At 38.8% G+C, this 14,182-nt stretch overlaps 1 protein-coding gene across 1 annotated transcript in view; it reads right to left on the bottom strand.

The window, feature by feature from the left end:
- The window catches only part of znf608 (zinc finger protein 608), a 63,895-nt gene that overhangs the window by 16,222 nt on the left and 33,491 nt on the right, over window positions 1-14,182 (bottom strand). The window contains exon 3 of the mRNA XM_044333155.1: window positions 7,520-7,607. Coding sequence (XP_044189090.1) covers window positions 7,520-7,607 — 88 coding nt within the window. The remainder of the gene's footprint in view (window positions 1-7,519; window positions 7,608-14,182) is intronic.

The raw sequence follows: 14,182 nt of genomic DNA, 5'->3' as shown, positions 1-14,182 counted from the left end.
CCATTTTCCCAAACTTTTTCCCACGTGACCTGTTGTAGGTTTCTGCATGATGATGCTGTTACATATAAACCCCCCTATCCCGCCTAGCCAGTAGCCACAGAGACGGACTGAGCACTCACTGTTTCTGCTGATCTGCTAAACGTGCTAACCAGCGGTGGCTGATCAATAGAGGGCGCCGCCCCACCACTCCCCACATGAAGAAGAATCACATAGATCTTCACTGAATAAGACTTTAAAAAACATATATAGCTAGTGAGTAAAATGTATAAAAAATGTATTAAAAATGTAGATTAAAAATGTTCTACATTGTCTAAAGATAGCGATAGGTGACGTATTTCCGGCCCGGGGCACAAGAATCTTTGCCCATTAACTCTTGTTATAAATTGTACATGTTCGCTCCTGTTCAGCACAAGAAACAGGAGCCTGTTGGGCGATATTTGTGCAGCATCCAAATGGCATTTATTTCAATGCAGCTGATTTACACACCGCCACCCAACATGTGGCAGCAGAGAGAGAGCGGCACGTCATGGTACATCCGGTTACGTCTTTGATAAAACGTATGTGTATCTGAGCGGCTGCTGGCCAAGAAATGCCGCACACCGGGCCCAGGTGAACCTCAGAGGGTACAGAGGTGAGATAGAAGCTAAATGTGTGGTGTTGGTCTTTTACAATAAATATAGTAGTGCTGTATTGTACAGAAATGTGGGCAACACACCTTAAAGTAGGCCCTTTATAATATAATAGTCTAGTTTTAGAGAGCTCCCTGCACTCAGCAGCTGTCTGTCCCTCTGCTCTGTCCAGTGCATTTATCAATCTGATATGTGATTTATCTCAGACACTCAGACTCGGCGCTGCGATATCACTCGTAGTATATTAATACATCTGTATACACATCACTACTTTTTGCTAACGGCTGAGTGGGCATCCTTTAAAGCACTTTGAGAAGTGAGTGCTCTTTTTTCACTTAATCAGACAAATAATCATCAGCAAATAAAGGCCAATAAGAATAACAATAACATGGTTAAACATGAGGGATTCAACAGGGAAATAAACTGAGCAGAAAGACTCAGAGTTAATTAGAAAATGCATCCAGGCATTTATTTTAAAAATTAAAATGATGACCCTGATTTTTGTTGTTGTTGTGACGAACAGAAACACAGTTGCTGTACGTACAAAGGTGAGAAGAGCAATGTGTCCTATTTTTTTCTCTGTTGCTCCTGTGTGCAAATCAACAAGCTGATCACAGTTCAGATTCAAAGTCGATGATGGGTAAATGCTTCAACATCTGGACACAAATACATGAACAAACCTGACTGTGATTGAGGCAGAGGCAACCGAACACAGGCGCTGCGTTTCTGACCGTGATGTAGTTCTGTTTCCTTATGTAAGATGTAAGACAGCACTGTCTATTTTAGTATTTTACCATAACTTCAAAGGAATGCTCCGCTGAACATCTCAGGACAGCTCTGACAAGTGTGTTCCTGTTTGTCGCAAGAAAAGGAAGCTGTGCGGGAGTATCTCTGCCTCTCAGACAGTTTTATCCAGAAGCAGTTCATGATACCATACAAACATGACTCAATTCAACTACAATTTAATATTAATTAACAACATTTTATACTTTTACTTGTTTATGAATAAGTGTAGATGTTTTGAGTAACTAAACTTGAAAAGAAATATTTCCTCAAAATGCTCCAAAAATGACATCTTCTGTTACATTATCAGTAGTAAATGTTAGCTGAATGATTCCTGCACGTGCCAGATAACTGCAACGTTCTTGGCTCAATTCCAGCAAAGAACCTTTGTTGCAGGTCATACCATGTCTCTCCCCAAGTCTCCTGTCTGCCTCTTCACTGTCCATTATCTAATAAAGGCATAAATGCCAAAAAATAATCTTTAAAAAAAAGCCCAAAACAGTGGTAAACACGGGCATGGGTAACGTTTTAGTGTGTCCTCAAGGACAGTGATTTCTCTCACTGAAAATCTGCTGTCTGGGTATTTTTTACCTCAACTTCAGGGTCAGTTTCATCTTAATTTGATACGTTCGACATTATGTGGGCGCATGTCAAACAGTTTGTAGCTTCAGTTTTCGCCTTCATCAGGGAGGAGTTTGGGGCTGGATAGCCGGAGTTTGTGCCTCTCATGTATTAGTGTACATTTGGGTCACAGAGCTAACAATCACTTTTTTTTTTAAAGATAATTAGCACAGAAGGTCGTTTAAAAACACTTACAGTTCTGAAGGTATTTACAGAATCCTCAAAGACTTTTCTAACCATCTGGATTAAAAAAATCCATCTGCTGAATGATAAACTTGTTAAGATACTTTTTCATATCCAGGTAGCCGGCGGGCTGCCATCTTTGTTTTGATTTGGAAAGATAAAAATCTTTGTTTTGTCGTGCAGTGAATGAATATTTTTTACATCCAGATGGTTAGAAAAGTCTTTGAGGATTCTGAAAATAATCAGAACAGAGGTAAGTGTTTTTAAACGACCTTCTGGGTTTGTTAAACATCACTGGTTAATAATCTTTTGGAGAAAAGGCTTGTAAAGAGCTGGCAGCAAAAGGAAGTTAAGTATTTTAAGTTAAGGCTGACGTGCTGAGGTAAGCGTATTGTGTCATTTCCTGTTGCCGACTGCATTTACTGATAGCGTTTTTGCTGTGCTCAACTCAACTATATTTGTGTGATTGCTGAAAGCTTCTTTTTCTTCCATACATTTTTACTTCTGCATAAAATGATGCTATGCTATGCTATGGCCTTCACAGTCACCAGATCTCAACCCAATTGAACACCTATGGGAGATTTTGGACTGACGTGTTAGACAACGTTCTCCACCACCATCATCAAAACACCAAATGAGGGAAAATCTTTTGGAAGAATGATGTTCATCCCTCCAGAAGAATTCAGAGACTGTAGAATTAATGCCAGGGCTGAGGAACACCATTCGGTTCTCATAAATGTTCTTCAAAGGTTTATTTATGATACAGGGCAGATGTGGGGAAACACAGAGCAGGGCAGGGCTAACGATGCTAGATGCAGGGCAGGTGTGCAGATGGGCAAAGCAAGCACAGGAACATAGAAGGGAACACAGCAAAAACCCCAAAACCAAGAAAAACACAAAACTCTTCATAATAAACCAACTTGCATAGAACCGCCACAGAATAAACATGAATACAACTCAGATACCCAAGCAACACTACAATCTCTCATCTGCAACAAACAAAACCCAAAAACCAAGTCCATGACTGAAAGTCTATGGGAGGGATGTTTGCAAGGTGGTATCTCAAAAACTAAAAGTGCTTAAGTATTCATACTACATGGACAGGTGTCCCATGTTGAAATGCTTAACATATTAAAACATGGGACCAATAGCGCCACCATGAGGTCAGTTATTATGTGTTTTACATAACTCATGAACCGTAAGACGTATCAAAACAATATTTGCACAGTGTTTCTTTGACAATGCTGATTCAACTGATAAATTTTCCACCATTTAGGATTTTTTGCTTCTGTTGGCACACATTTCATCTGATCTTCACCAAACTTGGTAAATACCATGTTTAGATGACCCTGGAAAAAACTTTTGAGTTTGTTTCTGGGTTTCACTTACTGTTTGTCTGTAATTGGTTGGCAAACTTTTGAAGGTGTGGATGATGCCCTTAACGAGCTAGAACTCGTCAATGCTAAATTGGATTGCAACCAAATTTGGGAATGTTCTACATAAAGCCACACTGAACAAGTGTGTAACATTTGATATAATTCTACCCACAGTAAAGTAACATTATAATATAATATTTCTGCAATTCTGTTGTCTTTAATAAATTGGAAACTTGGTACACAAGTTCTCCATGAGACCAGGAGGCAGAGCTGCAGTCAACTCAAACCTAATTATCAACCCTAGACCTAAATTTAATTATAACTCATTAAGTCTTGTTCTTAGTCTTTCACACCCAACCTGGAAAACTTTACAGCCAATTCTATTTGTTATAATGTATCGTCTTCCTGGTCTGTACTCTGAATTCTCAGAGTTTTTTTTTATCAAGGTCCTTAGTACAGATAAAGTAATTATAGTAGGTGACTTCAATATTTATGTGGACGTCAATAATGATAGTCTCAGCAGTGTTTATCTCATTATTAGACTCAATTGGTTTCTCTCAGAGTGTAAACAAACCCACTCACTGTCTTAACCACACCCTCAACCTTGTTCTGACATATGGTATCGAACTTGAACAGTTAACAATTTTTCCACAAAATCCTATTTTATCAGATCATTACTAAATAACTTTTGAATTCCTGTTAATGGACTACACACCATTAGGCAAATATATCTTCACTAGATGTTTGATAGTGCTGTAGCTAAATTTAAGGAAGCAATTCCATCAGTATTAAATTCAGTGCCATGTCTCAATACTACAGAGGACTCTTATGTTAATCTTAGTCCCTCCCAAATTAATAATCTTATTGATAGTGCCGCAGGCTCACTGCAAATGACACTTGAGTCCATCGCCCCTTTAAAAAGGAAGATAATAAAACATCAGAGGTTAGCTCCATGGTATAACTCCCAAACCCGCAAATTAAAGCAAACATCAGGAAACTCTGAAAGGATCTGGTGTTCCATCAAACTGGAAGTATCTTGCGTACTCTGGCAAGATAGTCTTAAAACATATAATACGACCCTCTGTAATGTCAGAGCCGCCTATTACTCAGCATTAATAAAGGAGAATAAAAACAGCCCTAGGTTCCTTTTCAGCACTTTGGCCAGGCTGACAGAGTCATAACTCTACTGATCCATGTATTCCTATAGCTCTCAGTAGTAACGACTTCATGAGCTTCTTTTAATGATAAAATTCAAAGTATTAGAGACAAAATTCACCACCGCCTGCCCTCAAGGCACCGATTTATCCCCAAGCAAAGGGACCTTACAAACCTATGACTATAACTAAACCTATAACATATAACTTCCCTTTCTCTCTAAGATCCTTGTGTGTGACTTTCTACACAAAAAATGGTTTATTTGAGGATTTTCATTCAGGATTTAGAGCACATCATAGCACAGAGACAGCACTGGTGAAAGTTACTAATGATCTCCTAACTGCATCAGACAAAGGATTTGACTCCATACTTGTCTTGTTAAATCTTAGTGCTGCATTTAACACCATTGACCATCAAATCCTATAACAGAGACTGGAACATTTAATTGGCACTGGCATTACATTGGCATTGAGCTGATTTAAATCCTATTTATCAGATCAATTTCAGTTTGTAAATGTTAACGATGAATCCTCCATGCACGCAAAAGTTAACACGGAGTTCCACAAGGTTCTGTACTTGGACCAATACTATTCACCTTATATATGCTTTCTTTAGGTAATATTATTCGGAAACACTCCATAAATTTTCATTGTTATGCAGATGATACCCAATTATATTTACCAATGAAGCCAGATGAATTCAAGCAGTTAACTAAACTCCAAGCCTGCCTTAAGGACATAAAGACCTGGATGACCTGTGTAGCAGCAGTTTTCTGCTGCTAAACTCAGACAAAAGTTAAGTTATTGTGCTTGGCCTTAAACACCTTAGAAACACATTATCTAATGATATAGCTACTCTAGATGGCATTACCCTGGCCTCCAGCTCCATCGTAAGGAATCTGGGAGTTATCTTTGATCAGGATATGCCCTCTAACTCTAAAATAAAACACATTTCAAGGACTACCTCTTCTTACTTACGTAACATTGCATTTCTCTAAAAGACACAGAAAAACTAGTCCACGCATTTGTTACTTCTAGGCTGGAGTTTTGCAATTCCTTATTATCAGGCTGCCCTAACAAGTCTCTAAAGACTCTCCAGCTGGTCCAGAATGCAGCTGCACGTGTACTGACTAAAACTACAAAAAGAGATCACATTTCTCCCATTTTAGCTTTGCTTCATTGGCTTCCTATAAAATCTAGAATAGAATTTAAAATCCTTCTCCTAACTTACAAAGCCCTTAATGGTCAGGCACCATCATATCTTAAAGAGCTCATAGTACCGTATTATCCCACTAGAACACTGCGCTCCCAGTATGCAGCTTACTGGTGGCTCCTGCAGTCTCCAAAGGTAGAATGGGAGGCAGAGCCTTCAGCTATCAGGCTCCTCTCTTGTGGAAACCATCTTCCAGATTCAGTCCGGGGTGCAGACACCCTCTCTATGTTTAAGAGTAGGCTTAAAACTTTCCTTTTTGATAAAGCTTATAGTTAGGGCCAACCAGGCTCACCTTGGATTAGCCCTTAGTTATGCTTCTAAGGGTCTAGATTGCCGGGGAATTTCCAATGATGCACTGAGCTCCTCTCTCCTCCTCCTCCTCTCCATCTGTATGCATTCATGTACCATTAATGCATGTTACTAACTTGGCTTCTTCCCCGGAGTCTTTGTGCTTTCTCGTCTCACAGGAAAACCGGATGTCGAGGGCTGCGGTGATGGTGGCATGGTTCTGTGGGTGTCCCGCCTCGACACCTTCTCCTACTATTATTGCTAATATTATTACTAGTCATATCTCTATTATTATTATCATTGTTATTGTTATTAGTGTTGTTATTATGCTTCTCTGTGTCTCTCTCCCCCTCCCTCCCTCTTTTGCTCTCAACCTAACCAGTCAAGGCAGATGGCCGCCCACCTAGAGCCGGGTTCTGTTTGAGGTTTCTTCCCATTAAAGGGGAGTTTTTCCTTGCTGCTGTTGCCAAGTGCTGCTCATGGGGGAATTGTTGGGTCTCTGTAAATAAAAGAGTACGGTCTTGACCTGCTCTATGTGAAAAGTGCCCTGAGATAACTTTTGTTATGATTTGGCGCTATATAAATAAAATTGAATTGAATTGAATATTTAGCCATATAAGCAATATAAGCAACACACTATAGAGTATTTGGAACATAGTTTGAACATAATAGAATTATGCTGCAGGAGTGATCCAAGTTTTTATGGACATCTTAATACTTTCTTTCCTGGATTACTGCTGGAATCCAAGCTGACTTCAGCTTCCATCCTCCATGAGGGAGCAAGCTACAAGGAGCCACCTCTCTACTGTACAGGGGCAGAGTGTTTGATACCCAAAGGTTTTCAATGGAGAATTACTTTAAACTCTTTTTAGCTGCCTCAACTGAACCAAACATTAGGCTTTCAGAAAACATTTTCACTGAATTGAACCTGAGTTTTGTGGTAAAGTTGTCGATAAATGCTCAGCAAACCCAGAGGACTGACATTTCAGCCATGTTAACATAACCTTTGGTGACTGTACCGAATGTTTAGGGAGCTTCATTGGTCTTGATTGTGTAGTACTTCCTGTCTGCATGTACAGCCTCTTAAGAGCTTAACAGCACGACCAAACCACAAAATTCTTCCAAACTTTTTGTAACTCATCTGAACTCAACATCAGCAGTGAGCCTGGTGGGAATTGGGGGGATTTTGTCTTATATGGTGTGTCTGTAAACGTCTCTGTAAAGAAACAGACAGAAATAGAAAAGAAATCATTAAACAGAGTGCAGTGTTACCTTGGAGGAGCCCAGTCATGTTTGGTGCAGTCTAACAGAGTTCCCACGTAGGTTCTCTTCCTCCATGTCACGTTCACCACCAGCACACCTGTCGATCACACGGGACAGAGTCAGAGGAGTTTGTACTGGATCTACTGGGACCTTAGAAGTCTTCAATATCAGGATGGATCCGTCAGGGAGCAACACAGGCTTCAGGACTCAAATGTTCAAAGTTTTCAGCTACACTGATTTCATGTGGTGTGATGCAAGTTTCATTTTTTACAAAAATGTATCACCCTGGGACAGATGTAGCTGTGTTAAAATAATTTATCAGTATTTCAGAAGACAATAATTAATTAATGATAATTATGGGAGGAAAATAAGCTTTAAATGCATTTCTATGCTGAAGGCTAAAGGATCTGTTGATCTATCACAGCGAGCAGAAACAGAAGACACGTTATTTTACGACATATCTAAACCTGTCTGAGCTTTTCATCTTTTCCTCATTTTTTTCAGCCTTTCTTTTTCAGCCTTTTTAGCTCTGCGAAAAATCTTGTTTCAAGATCATGACAAGAAAATATTTGCTCAGTTGTTAGTTGTTATAATGACAAACTTTTCTTGTTTTAATGAATTCATATTAGAACAAGATATTTTTCATTTTATTATTATACATTTTCTTGATCTTACTAGATACAAAATTATTCATTTTTTTTCACTTAATCTCATTATTACATATCATATCTCATTAAAACAAACTTTTCTCATTATATCATGATAAGTTTGTATTCTGTTGAAACTTCTTCTAAAACAAGAAGCAGATGGAGTTTGGATATGTTTTGGGTCCTGGAGTTTAGAGGGGCCATGAACTAAATGCACATTTGAGCCCACCATCAGAAATGTCGAGTAGAGCTGCAACGATTAGTTGCTTAATCAATTAGTTGATTAATATAATTATTTCAATAATGGATTCAGTCAGTTTTTCAAACTAAAATGTCCAAAACTTACAGGTTTTAAGATTTGATGCTCTTCTTTGTGATATATGATAATAAACCACATATCTTTGGGTTTTAAACTGTTAGTCACATAAAACATTAGAAAACATCTCTTTTAACAGGCATGTTTCCCTTTTTTTAGACTAAATGATTAATCAATGAATCAAGGAATATAATCCTTTGTTGGAGCCCTGATGTGAAGTCATCTGGGTCTTTGCGTTGTCAGGAGGTGATGGCAGGTCCGAGGGGAGGAGATGTCTGTTCTTATCAGATAATATCTGCGGGCTGGTACTGAGTCATCGCCTGGTTCTTAACAATCACTGATCTAATGTGGCACCAGATCCACACAGTGACTGGATCCATTATCATGTTAAAAAAAGAAACATTTATTCTTTTAATGACATAAGTCAGTATATTGTTATAACGAGATACGTTCATTTTGTGAAATTTAACTGTATAAGAAATAATAATAATGAACATGAACATATCTTGAAAAACATCTTGTTAAAACGACAAACTTCTCACATCTCATAACTGGATGACGCACAACAGTAAAACCAAAGATGTGAGCAGGGATTAAAAATAAAAAAAAAAGTACATTGCACCATAGATGAAAGAAAAATCAATCAGACAATCAGACGTCTGAACTGCAGAGAAGCAGCAGTCAACAGTCTAGAAACTAAAAGCTGTGGTAACCTGAAGGATGGAGTTCACAGGTTTAAGAGGCTCAAATTGTTTTCAAAACGGTTCAGACAGTTTGTTACAGTGTCTGTGAAAGTGCTCAAACTGATATTGATCAGAAACATCTGAGGAGAAAAATACAGTCGTCCATCCCTGTCAGGATTTTGGATGGACAGAAAGTTTAGTTATCAAGGTTGAAATTCTTATCTGGGGAGTGAAGACCCTTCAGACGTCTGAAATAAACGTCTCTCTCTCTCACACACTCTCAACATGACATTTGAAAACCATTAACCTGCGTCCTGTGATGCGCCAGCAGCAACGCTGGCAAATCAAATTTCGGACACATTACAGCTTTAAAAGGAGGTTTGACGTCAACACACTCCTGGTTCTTCAATTAAGCCTGATGGGCGCCATCTTCACAGAACAATCCCGCAGCTCTCCAGATAAATGAACCCTGGGAAACACGGACGGAAGCGTGTCGCTCTACAAGCTTAACGAGAGGTGGATGTAATCAGGCAGATCACACAGACCGAAGTTAATGAGCCGCATGTATTTGATATGTTAACAACTGTCGAACATATAATTCTGTTTAAACACCCTCTTAAGTAGCTTTGATGTTTGATAAAATATATTTTCCACATTGTATTGTCACTTCACTTTTATATTCTGTATCTGTTTGTTGCAGATAGTTGTTAATTAGAGCTATTTTGATAATTAAATAATGATTTTAGTCATTCATTTCAGGAAAAATGCCAAATATTTGCTGGTTGCAGCTTCTCCAATATGAGGATTTAACCTTGGGCTAAAAGATTAACATAACAGACATTTTCATTACTTTCTGACATTTCATAAACAAAAAAATGAATCATGAAAATAAGCCTTGGATTAATTGATAATGAAAATAATCGTTAGTTGCAGCCCAAGAGGACTTTACCCCTGACATGGAAAGGATTTAGAATTTGCCAAAACAGAAAAACATCCATCAATGGGAGTCGGGTCAACGATGCAGCGACTGTGACGAGGTCGACAGTTCAGCTGACAGTTCGCACACAGTAAATAGTTGGTTAGTTAGTCAGTGTCACATTCACATTCAGTGTAGCGGATACAAAAAAGCTAATTTCCATCTGTGTTCCCTGGGTGGAGGCCATCTGTCAAATTAAAACATTAACTTTGGAAACAGACACCACAAAATATCAGTGTTAGAATAAGAAAAAAATCAGGAAAAAAGCTACAGAATAACACTATTATTCCCCCACTATTAAACATAAAATTTTATACTAGGATGTGATATAAGTATTGCAGTGCAGGATCAGCAACAAACACTGTCGTGTCCCCAGAAGGCTTGTCAGGCCAGAAATGTGACAGTGCTTCTATTTTTAGTGAGAATGACTCCGTCTCCTCTCGAGGAGAAACCTAAACAGAGGATAACTCCCAGTTTTCATCGTACTGTCATGAATGTGGGTGTTCATACTAATATTATGTTGTTCAGAATCCTTCAAAGTCTGTTTTCAATTTTGAAACCGTCCTGAAAAAAAAAAAGCCCAGACTGCAATTTGTTCAAATGTGTATTTTTGCTTCTCAAAGGCTTTGGGCCAGTGTAAACAAACAACTCTTTTAAAAGGAAAGAAGTGAACATGACGTCCTTGAACCAACTGTCTCAAAATGTGAGCATCCTATTGTGGAGCATCTGTATCTCAGTGACTTCAGGGTTTGTTTGACTGTTTGTTTGTTATGACTCAGTGAAAAAGAAAATGTTCTCTCTCCTGCCGCTCTAGTTCTTCCTCTGGTCTTTCTTCCAGTCTCATTTACCTCGGCTGCTCTCTCTGCATCCTCGTCTACTGCAGAGCATATCAAAGCAAATTTAAAACATAGATCTGTTGGTTTGATATGTTTTCCTTATTGTCAACAAATCTCCTGTGGAGAGCCAAACCAACAATGAGCTGATCTACTAACAAGTATTGTGTGTGTATCCAAAGCCTGATATATTGTAGACCTCTATTGTTGTCCAAAAACTATTACAAACACATCAGAGAGCAGTGAGCATGCTCAGTGGCGTCTGTCTTACACAGAACTACTCTCCGGAGACTGAAAATGTGACCAAACTCTTCATAATGACGGAGCATGTCACTCATAGATGTATTTTTAATAGTTTTTGGACAACAACAGAGGTCTACAGCACAGAGGAATAAGACATATCAGGCTTTGGATACACACACAATACTTGTTGGTAAATCAGTTCATTGAGATTTGTCGACTAAAGAACATAGAAAATCATCGGCCTCATCCTTTAATGATACAATAAGAATCTTACATTTAAAAGGTCACATTTATTCAATGTAGACAGTATGAGCTCTTTATTTTTTAATGTGCTGATTTTCTCTGACCTCTCTACCTACCAAACCCGTTTTCATAGCTGCATTATCTCCCAAAATCAGCTATTTGCAGGACCTCCAAGTGGAAAACTGCCAACAATCTACCTTTTAACCAACAAGAATCACAAAATTGAATCACAAATGTCACTTATGACAAATTTAGTTATGTCATTGGCCCAGAAAACCTGCATGTCCAGATCAAGCAATATCTTGGTGCCACAGCACAGCAAAAATCAAATCAGCAAGCTTGTCCAGTCCTGCTTTTATCATCTGATATCTTAGTTTATGTATTTGGTTTATTTATTGCTTTATTAACATATATTCTCTTGTAATCTAATTACATATTTCATGTGCTGCCATGTGTCTCATTGTTTTTATCTGCTCGCAGGTCTGTAAAGCTCTTTGTAAACTGGCTTTGGAAATTGTAAGGTCTGAGTCGGTGTGGTTTGAACGGATTAACTTCAATGGCGTTCACGTGGGGCTCACATCTCGCTTTCTGTGTGGATTCCCAGTTAGAGAGGTCGAGTTGAAGGTTGGCGTTCCATCGTTTATTTAGAGATACCACTGAGGCAGGCTGAGATCAGCGCTGAGAGGGTCGAGCCGTCGGGTGAGAAGGACAGATAGAGCTGGGTGTCATCAGCATAGCAGCGGCGAGAAAAAGGGTGAATGCTTTGTCAAAAAATATGACAAATATCTGCAATTTTTGTTATATAAGACAATGAGATGAGACAAATGAGACAATCCTGGTGAAAATGGTGCAGTTTGCGTGTGTGTGTGTGTGTGGTGTGCACTGCTGTTACTACCAGCAGGGGGCGCCAAAGTCAGAATGAGAAAAAAAAACACATTCTGGTTTTAAATGCAAATAACATTAATCTGCCTCTTTACAATGGCTATTATTGGGAATTATTGTATAATATTTATTTACAATTTGCAGATCACCTTGAAATGGTTATCATTATTATCATTTCCTTTATCTCTGTCATCCAGACAGCCAGACAGACTGTGTGGATATAACATCAGACAGTCTGCGGAGCTCAGACGAGAGTCGAGCCAATCACTGTTTGATTAGCGCTCATCAGACGCTGAGCTCCTGCAGGGAGGGTCTGAAGCTGAAATGGTGGTCTCTTCTCCTTTCTGTCTCTCCAATTAGTATTCAGCTTAATTAACATGCAACCAGCATCTCCCTGTTGTATCCCTCCGCTGCCATAAGGAGGGGGGGGCTCCAGTTATCACTCCGCCTTCTGAACGGTAGTCCCCAAGCAGCAGGGAGGACTCATCAGGATGAAAATACAAACCTCTCCTTAATTTTTCTTTGTCTCAGTCTTTTTTTTTTCTCTGATTCACTCTGACATTGTCCCTCTGCCTGCACCTCATGACAAAAACAAAAAAATAAAATGAGTCTTCATGTGTCTATTTGTGTCTTTCTGCCTCCGTCTTCACATTCCTCTCCATCTCTTCATCTCTCTGGTGCTTTAAAAAATATAGAGAAAACCTCGGATGACATTCTGTCCATCTTCACACTCCTCTCTCTCTCTCTCTCTCTCTCTCTCTCTTCCATCCATCCATCCTGTCAGCCTGCTGGCACACAGACTGAGACCTGAATCCATTTTCTCGCTCGCATCCATCTTTATCCAACTTCTTTCCCTCCTCCATCTTTCTTCTCGTCCCTGTACAGTTTATAAAATCCATACTGTATTTTCACGTTACTATTCAGAGCAGCATACGTACGTGTCTCTATCCGGAATTATTATCTCTCATAATATTTACGTATCTTGTTATATCCGCATCCACTGTTACTCTGTTTCATATCACTGAGGCTGCCTCTCTGTTTGTTTACTTGCACAAACCTGAAAACATGATGCTTTGATGTTTTCTGTTTGCATTTATTATCTCCACCAAGGAGCTAATGTGTTCAGTCCTGCTCGCTTGTTTGTTTTTCTGTTTGTTTTCTTAGGAGGAAAATCTCAAAAATATGCCAACAGAACTGAATTAACTTCGCTGGAATATTTAGCTGCGGTTCACAAATATTTATTGTGCAGTACGGCTTTATAATACACTGAACGCTCAACGCACTGCAAATTAAAAACACATCATCAGCTTGACAACACGTGTGTTTGAGGAATATGAAACTGTTCCTGTAATTCCTGAAGTGATTTAAATGTATCTCACAGATATACTGATATATCATGAAGGCAAGCACAAAGTCACAATTATTAGTGCCTATTGCTAATAATCCTGACTGGCCCTTATTATTTGAATTAATATTCCTACTATAAAAATGGCAGAAAGGATGAATATTGTTAATAATCTTATTAAAAGTGGGATCTACACACGACCGAGTGCTTCTCAATGATAAGATGACAATAAACATTAAAATAGCTGAGAACAGACCAAACTTAGCTCAAAGTTTTGTTTACTGTAATGCTAAAAAAAATGCATCAGATCAGCTAAAAATCAGTTTTTCTCTTCTTTGTCTGTCTAGATCCTTTAATACAAACAGAGTCAGAAGCAGCAGATGTATTATTCACCGTCTATCCTTCCTTCTCTCCTCCCTCCACCTCTCTGGCCTGTTTAAGAACGCTCTTCATCTGGGATATATTCCCCTGTGTTATGTTTGTATTTCCTTCTTCTTCTTTTTT

Source organism: Thunnus albacares, chromosome 2 (genome assembly GCF_914725855.1).
Source record: "Thunnus albacares chromosome 2, fThuAlb1.1, whole genome shotgun sequence".
Taxonomy (NCBI): Eukaryota; Metazoa; Chordata; class Actinopteri; order Scombriformes; family Scombridae; genus Thunnus; species Thunnus albacares.
This window is presented reverse-complemented; position numbering and strand designations above follow the sequence as displayed.